Raw genomic sequence first — 8,923 nt, forward strand, 5'->3', positions numbered from 1 at the left:
AGAGAGAGAGAGAGAGAGAGAGAGAGAGAGAGAGAGAGAGAGAGACTGGGGCCAGGACTAGTTCCTGAGTCTTCTTTTGTTTACTGGCAAAAGCACAGTTTCTGAAAGCTGACTGGAAAGAAAGTCTCCTTGGGGCTGGCTGGCACACTGTCTCTGGAACCAGGAGCGCAAATCTGGGTGCTGAGAGATTTAGTTAATATTCAAGCCATCCTGAGAGCCAGGTTGTCATTATGATGTCTTGGGACCCATTGTTTTAATCTAATGACTCAAAGGAGGGCATAGGTGTCTCATCCTGGCCACCAGCAGTACCGTGGCATAACCATAGTACAGAAGAGTATAGCAGACTATTGGAACAGTGAACCTGAAGAAATTGTAATTTTCCTAGGAGTTCCTGGAAGAAGGAAAAAGGCTGGGATGCTGGTGCTAGCCAGAGGGCCTACTTGACTTCTGGAACTAAATCTCACACAGTTCTGACAACTGGTCTGTCCACCTTGCAGGAGAGCCTCGAGTCCAGGCAGTGATGACGGGCAGGACCACACCTTGACCAGGACTCCTTAGAGGAGCAGAGCCCTTGCCCTCTGTATAGACCTGAACCTCACGGCAGAACCCCAGGGGTGGGCTTTTGAGGGGAGGTGTCCCAGGACTTCCACCCCCCTTGTTTTTTCCAGATAGGGTTTCTCTGTGTAGTCCTGGCTGTCCTGGAACTTGCTCTGTAAACCAGGCTGGCCTCTGACTCGTAGAGATCCGCCTGCCTTTGCTTCCCAAGTGCTGGGATTAAAGGTATGCACATGGTTGTCTCGGGACTTCTTGTTCCTCTTCCCAATGTGGCCTCATTGAATAGTCTCCTTTTCCTGCTTCTCATCAGTACTTGCTTATCAGGATGAGTGCACAGCTCCCCAGAACTGCCAGGGTCCAGGCTCTGACCTGAACAACTCCAGGGACAAGGAAAGAAAGAAGCAAACTGTCCCAGGCCTATCCCTCGGCCAGGTCCACCCAGACCCCCAGTGGAAAGAGTCCGCATCAAGGTCATCTACAAGATGAAGTCTTTTGGAGTGGCCAGCCCCATCCTGGCTTAGTCACTGACCCTGCTTACTTCCCATTCCCAGAAGCTACCTATGAGCTTGGAATGGGGTCCACCATGTTCCTCCAGAAACTTGGCCTACCTTGGGAGTATGAGTGACACCAATGTCCTGGTTCCAGGAGGGGTGACACAAGGCTGGTGCCTCCGGGGACACAGACTTTGCAGCAGGTTCTATCTGAATGAGTGGTTTCCCCCTCAGCTACCTCATCCCCAGGCTCCCAGGGATATAGGACAGAAGAGGACAAATATAGCCTTGGCCAGACAGCAGTCCCATCTTAGGCTACTGAAGGGTCTATCGAGCAGGTTGGGCCTTAGGACACAGGATTTCCTTGAGGACCGTGAAGCACAAAGTCTAGGAGGATCTGGGTCTGGGTCACATGAGGCTAAGTGTTTCTAATTGGTGGACTAAGGCCAAGATCACCTAATGGTGTCCTGTGAGGAAAGGAAGCATGCAAGAGGAGCTCACACTCAGGCCCTGCCCTTGTCTGTCCTCCCTGCTCCTTCAGCCTCAGGGCAGGAGGCATCTGAGTTCACCCAGGTATAGCACTGAGAGATGAACTCAGGACCCTATCTCTAGATAAAGCTTTATGGTGGGTCTCCTTTCCCAACAGAACCTCCCCGTCACTAAACCCACACATCCTTGCCTCTCTCTGTCCCTGCCCAGACACCACCCTATGGGTAACTTAGCTACTAGATAGGACTCATACTCCTCTCCCAGAGTGACCTCAGACTCTTCTAGCCCAGAGTCCAGAGACAGAAAACCCTCACCTTGTATTTTCACATTCTTTTCCCTTAACTTGGAAAGTAATTTGGTCCAAGGTCAGATAGCAGGAGCTATAGAATACTGAGGATAGCATTAGAGTTAACTGCTTAGATGAAATAAGTAGGTGTGAGCCCATGCTTACATGAATACATATATGAATAAATATATATGAATGAATGAAATACATGAATAAACATACCCAGAACCAAATGGACACCAAGGGGAAGGATTTACTTCCAGAATAAGCTCATGTTGCCATTGGGCAAATACTACAGTACATTGTAGTCACTATCTAAAGATCTATACTAAACTTCGGGAGTAAAAGTTTGTATTATCAAGCCGGGCGTGGTGGCGCACGCCTTTAGTCCCAGCACTCGGGAGGCAGAGGCAGGCGGATTTCTGAGTTCGAGGCCAGCCTGGTCTACAAAGTGAGTGCCAGGACAGCCAGGGCNAAAAAAAAAAAAAAAAGTTTGTATTATCTCCAAGTACCTCCCCTCAAGTATTTATTAACTATGAAAGGGAAAATAATAACAATAATAGTGGAAAAACCCAGCACACACCAACTTAGCCAGATGGCTGATATTCCTATCACTAGCAATCACCTATGACCAGCATTAGGTATCTGGTTTGATGCCCTTAAATAGATAACACTTCTGTTACATTCTTATCCAAAGCTGCATAGCGCAATCTAATCATGAGAAAAGTCACATAAACTCAAGCTGATAGACAGCCATCAAAACAACACATGAAACACAGCATGTTCACGACAGATCGGGAAAGGCTGAAAAGCTGTCTCACTCTGGAGACCGAGACGGGCCACCTAAGTGTAGTGGGCTAAAGGATGGGATCAGAAAACGGAAGAAGGGCACCAGTGGTACTTTGACCAATGTTAATTTCCTGGTTTTGATAAGTGCATTATGGGTAATTTGCACTGATAACATCAGAGTTGGGTGTGGTGGCACATGTCTGCCCTGGGGGCCAGAGTCAAGAGGAGTCCAACCTGGATGGCATAGTGAGTTCCAAGCCAGCCTGAGCTGTATAGTGAAACTCTGTTTCAGAAAAAAAAAAAACAAAAACCAAAACCAAAAACAAATAAATCGCTGAAGTCAGAGGAAGCTAGATGAAGGGTGTATGTAAATATTCCGTGCTATTTTAACAACTCTTCTTTGAATGAGAAATTATTTTAAAATAAGGGTAGGAAATTAGGTTCTTACTACACAGGATAAACGGCTTGTACCTCACACACAGCCCCTAAGGAAGAAAACCTTACATGCAGAACACAGCACACAGGAACAGGTAATATGCATGTGAGTCACAGTCCAGATACCAGATTCCTATCTCCTGGCATCCGTGAAAGGCATTTCTCTGGGCTGACCCTGTCCTCCTGTGGAGAGGACCTGGGAGAGTTTGGACGGGCTTTTGTCTTCTGGAGGATGTCAGGGTGCTGGAGGACTAGGCAGTGGATATGTTCTGAGGATGGGCCTTCCATCCTGGTCAGCTGGGATGTAGGGACCTGTCAGGGGCCCTGCGCTAGCCTGCAAGGATGAGGTCACTGGCTAAGTCAGCATGGGTTCTGACGCATGTCTTGTCCTCAGAGTCCTGGTAATGTATGTATGCGGGAGGGGCTCAGGCATCACCTAAAGACCTTTATTGACAACTTGGCTCCCAGCTTAAAGCTGTTGTGGGGTGGTGGGCACTTTAAGAGGTGAGGCCCACTGGAAGGAAGTGAAGTCTTTTGAAGGGGATTTTAGGACCCTGGCCTCTTCCTCTTCCTCTCTCTCACATGTCTTCTCCTCGAGGAAAGCTACTTCACTCTTAGCACACACTCCCGTTCAGGATGTGCAGCCTCACAACAGGCCCCAAAGCAACAGAGCCCCTTGATCACAGGCTGGAACCTTGTCTCTTTATAAATTGCTTGTGTCGGGCATTTGTTGCAGTAACTGAAACTGAGTGGCACCTTCCCACTAGGAATGCATGGGGCTTCCATCTCCACATTCTCCTCAATACTTGTTTTGCTTCTGTTTGACTTAGTTGTCACTCGGACTCCCAGTTACTACGCAGCCCCCGCCCCCCAAGGAGCCACCCCACCCTAGTCATCTTGCTTCTTGCTTCCTTCCCGTCTCTTTCCAGCTACCCATGCCCTTTGCCTTTTAACTCCCACCGACCCAAAAAAGCAAGCAAGGAAGAGAAAGGCTGCCAAGCAAAGCAAGTCATAGTGTGTGCACATGAGCATTTGGGACAGGAGTCACATAGGCCCCTTGGCACAGCACGGTGGTGCACCTATGGACTCAGGAGCTGGTAGTCCCTCTGCCCTTTATATTCTCAGGCAAACAAAATCATCCAGGAGGAGAAGGACTGCAGCCAGGTTAGACTCGCTGTTTGTGAAGGTTGCAGCCAGTGGGTCCAACCTCCCAACTTAGATGCAGGGAAATTCCAGATCTGAAGGATGAACTCCCAGGCTTAGATGTCCCAGGGCCAGCACATGTGTTCTGAGTTCTTGCTAGGGGATCACACCTGGAGAGGCACAGCCAACCAGGACCCAAGGCAGTCAGGGTGCTAGCGTGAGGGACCCAGAGGCTGTCACTCTCCATGAGCCCTGCCTCCTCCACAGCTGCCACCCTTGACTAGGTGCCCTTTTGTAATACTGACTTCCATAGCTTTCTCCCAATCTTGCTTTCCGTAGCAGCTAGAGCAAACTCTAAGAACAAGGGGTTTGGAGAGTTGATATTCATCTGTAGTTCTCTTTAGGAGGCAGAGGCAAGAGGATCCCTGTGAGTTCAAAGCCATTCTGCCTTGGTGATGCACTGAGTTACAGGCTAGACAAGATGATATCCTGTGGCCTTGTCTCAAAAGAAGAAAATAAAAACAGAAACCCTAGGTTTGCTATTTCCACAGTCCTCAAAATACAGTCAACATTTCAGAATACCCAGAAGCTGGCTGGTCCTAAAGGCAGCTCTGGTCTCTTATCCTTCCCTGAACGCCACCTACGGTATCAACAGGGCTCTTAGTCCCAGAACCAGCCACATTCTTGGCTAGATAGGACTGTCTCTTAGCTCCAGACTTGCTTCACACTCCTACCCGCAGTCTATCCAGATCTAGTTATTCCACAAAGAGAAAGGAGTTTATTTATCCAAAGTCACACATTAAACAAGCTATGATTTGAATTTTGGCTCCTGAAGGCCAACAGCTAAGTAGGGCTGACATCAGCTCTCCTAACAACACAGCTGGCATGCCCACAGGCATCAGAGCTCTGCAGGTGGGACCCACACCCTAGCTGTCTACACCCTGGGGCCAGACACATTTTCTGCTGACTGCTCTGTAGTGCTGAGGGAAAGAGATAAGAAATTGAGGCTGTTGTTCCCAGAGATCTCATTGGGAGGAACCTAGTTTGTTTTTTGCTTAACCAGCCTAAGGAAAAAAGACAGAACAGAAGCAGCAATGGTGGGAAGGCAGATTTTTCTACCTGCTTGACCAACAGCAGGTAATCAGTTCTGGGTGATGCTCTTTCCAGAAACAGTGCTTGTCTTATCTGTTATGACCTGGTCCTCAGCAAATAGGCAGCAGGAAACTAAGAGGGAATAGTAGGTCCACATTCAGATTCCAGTGACTTGGGAAACCTATTCCCAGATCACTTAGAGGTAAGGCAGTGGGCTCAGCTGGAGCCCTGATCACCAGCTTACACTTCCCTCAGAAGTACGGGTCTTTCCTTGAGTGTCCAAAGGCCAGAGTCTAGTTTTGACTCCTTACATCCAACCAGTGTCAAGGAAGGGGCTGCTGCCTCCTTTTGGAGAAAGTGGGGCCTCGACACAGAGGCCCTTCTGTCTCAAGACCCTTCCTTGTGTCCATCAACAGACCACTGTAGCCATTCTCTGTGGCAAGGAAATAGCTATGACTATAAATCAAGACAGTCTGGTTTGGCCTGCCCAGGGAAGCACCAGGGCTCTTGGGAAACTCTGTTGTGAAACTCAGAAAGGAAAAGGCAGTTGATGACAACACTCTCTTTTTTTATCCCCTCCATGCCACACAGAAATTCATCAGCTCTGAGTGTGCGCTGAGAATGCACTCACAACCCCACTCTGTGCCTGGAAGGTTCGAGACGGTAGGTGACACTGACCCAGGCACTGCCAGGGGCTGTTGGGTGCACGGACGCAACAGAGTCTCCATTCCCAATGTCCAGCTCCAGCACTACCACCTACCTCTGTCACGATGGTGGACAGGAAGACGTCCTTGTCGTACTCCCAGCCATCCAGACAGTTCTCCTGCTCCAGCTGTTCCAGATCCACGTCCCGTCCCGGCTCCAGTCCCATCGCGGAGAAGTTGGCGATGGTGGCCAGTCTGTAGCGGCGGCAGCTCTGAGGCACCTGTCGTCCGTCCTTCGTCTCCAAGGGGATGCTGTGGTTGCGCCAGGAGCTGCTCAGGTTCACAGTGTCAGGAACCCGGCAACGGTGCTCGGGGGTCCCCGCCAGGAACACGACTGACATACCATTAAAGCCATTGGGGATGATGCTGGCGCTGAGCAAGAAGAAGATGAGGCGCTGGAAGGGCCCCCACTCGCCCAGGAAGGCGATCACCTCGTCGTAGTCCCGCATGTTTCTGCCTCTCCTCCTCAGCTTGTGCGAAGGAGGTGGGTGGAGAGAAAGAGTTCAGCGATTGCGGTGCGCTGCGGGGATCTTCCTAGGTGGCTGCGTGCAAACACGCCGTGGGTGCTGCAAAACTCCCAGGGGTTGGCGCGGAGCGCCGGGAAGCGGAGTCCTCTGAACCACACCCCCGTGCAGGGAAAGGCCACTGCACTCTACCGATCTGGGCGGAGCTCTCGGGCGTGATCAGCCTCCTGCTCCGTTCCTTGCACCCAGCGGCCTTCCACGCAGGCCTCCCGCCCGGGATCGGCCAGACAACGCGCGTGCAGCCAGGAGCTCCGGCTTTCTCGGCCCCACGTGGGAGGGAGAGCGACAGGGAGGAGCGTCCCGAAAGCCAGGCCTAGCCCGGAGCAGGAGTCCGTTGCTCCACGATCCCAGCCTGGAGTCTGAGCTCAGGCAGGCGGACCGGTCAGTTAATCGAGTCCGCGCTCCCAAGAGACCTGTGTGGGGGACAGGAGCGCCACCTCTTCACAAATACCAGCGTGGGAACTCACTTATGAACCTTAGCACGGCTGTAGTCCATCACGGGACGGCGGCCCAAGAAGCGTCCTTGGAAAAGCAGGATCCTCACCTTGCAAAGAGGCGACTGTGGACCTGGAGCCAGAAAAGGATGTTCGAGGTCATGCTGAGTCAGAGGCGCGCCCTGGTTAGAAGGGCTGGATCACCGGCCCCTGAGTCGTTCTAGTGTCCTTTCGAAAGATTCCCTGTGGCCTTTATAGAGACACCAGAGGGAAGCCGGCCCACTGAGGGAGCATAGAGGAGTCACCACGCCTGGGCTCGGCTCGGTGTTTGTCCTTTTGCACTCTCGGGGCACCCGGAGCCCTTTATTGCAGCACGGTGCCAAAGCCTTCTTGGACTGAAAGGCGTTCTATTTGCAGAAAGGCCCATTCTAGTCTAGGAACAGAGGGAGGAAGGGACAGAGAGAGGACAAACTGGTGAGATTTGGCCCTCAGAACTGGCAGGGTAACCAAAAGTGGGATTACCTTTTTTCTCTCTCTGCTCAGTATTCACATCTAAGGTCTTGGGCACAGTGTACAAGCTAGCTCAAGATAGAGCTGGGCTCCCCTAGCCTGGGATCCACAGGCCTGGAGAGACTGACAGGCTGAGTAGCCCAACACTTTGCACAAACTGGGTTGTCTCTTTAGACTCTGGCAAGGGACTGAAGGAGACTTCTGCTTTTTTCTTTGTTTGTGTTAGTTTCCCCATGAGCCCTACTGTTAGGCTGACTTCCCACCAGTAACTTACATTTCTTTTCCTGTCATTTAAGACACATTTCCTAGTATGCCAGGACACTAGCTTATGCTTTTTACTTTTGTTCGTTTGAGACAGGGTCTTCGGATGTAGCCCTGGCTGTCCTGGAACTTGCTATGTAGACAAGGCTGGTCTTGACTCACAGAACTCCGCCTGCCTCTGCCTCCCAAGTGCTGGGATTAAAGCTGTGCACCTCTGTGCCTGGATCCGTGCTTATTAATCCAGTGAGAGTACTCGCAGGGTTTCTTTACTTCTGAAATGCTTGAGTGGTGGTGTGTTGTGGTCGGAATCTCACTTAGGTTCAGTTCTTCCACTTCAAATTACTAACAAACATAAACAGAGTCAAGAACTAGCTGTTTATTTTTTGAAGAATGATTCCCAAAGAGCAAGACTGAAGGACTGAGGAGAGTGAGCAACGAAGATGAAGCCACCACACAGAATGAAGATGAAGTCACCACAAGACACAGAGTTGAGCTGAGCCTTGGCAGGCTTCAGGGTCAGTACCCACGCCATGCACAGGAACCCTCTTGGAACCTGAGGTCCAATGAATGAGCAGTGACATCTGCCTCAAAATGCTGGCACTGATGTCAAACATGTAGTGTATACCTATAATCCCAGCAATGGGTAGGCCAGAGTAGGATGATTTTAAGTTCAAGGCCAACCAAAGCTATGGTAAGACCATGTGTCAAAAAAAACAAAAAACAAAAAACAAAAAAACAAAAAAAAAAACCCAAATGTTTTTAACATTTTTAATAACACTAAACATATCATTACAATTTTAAAATATTAACCAACTAAATTATTAAATAATATTTGACTAGCATTAAAATAGTAATGCTCTTAAAGCATTCTTAATGTGCACCCCCACGCCTGGCTTATGCAACACTTGGCTTTGTGAGTGCTGGATAGGCATTCTAGCAACTGTGTAGATATAGATCTTGCTAAGATGTACAGGCAGGTCTTAAACGCCTCTGGGCCCAGGGATCCTTCCACTGCAGCCTCCCAAATTGTGGGAAGCCACATGTGCCGTTGCAGAGTGGCACAGGCTTCTGTTGGCCACCACGCATACATAGGCAGTAAAGTTTTTTGCCAAGATGAGGTTTTGAGAATTAACCAAAATTAACTAATCAGATGAGAGAGAAGTTGACCAATCAGATGAGAGAAAAGTTAACCAATCAGATGAGAGAGAAG

General features: G+C 49.9%; 1 protein-coding gene across 1 annotated transcript in view; it reads right to left on the reverse strand.

Moving 5' to 3' along the window:
* Positions 1 to 7,261, reverse strand: part of LOC110305221 (solute carrier family 22 member 4) — a 46,298-nt gene extending 39,037 nt beyond the window's left edge. The window contains exon 1 of the mRNA XM_021177068.2: positions 6,041 to 7,261. Coding sequence (XP_021032727.1) covers positions 6,041 to 6,433 — 393 coding nt within the window. The 5' untranslated portion in view covers positions 6,434 to 7,261. The remainder of the gene's footprint in view (positions 1 to 6,040) is intronic.
* Between the last annotated feature and the right edge of the window lie 1,662 nt (positions 7,262 to 8,923).

This window comes from Mus caroli, chromosome 11 (genome assembly GCF_900094665.2).
Source record: "Mus caroli chromosome 11, CAROLI_EIJ_v1.1, whole genome shotgun sequence".
Classification (NCBI taxonomy): domain Eukaryota; kingdom Metazoa; phylum Chordata; class Mammalia; order Rodentia; family Muridae; genus Mus; species Mus caroli.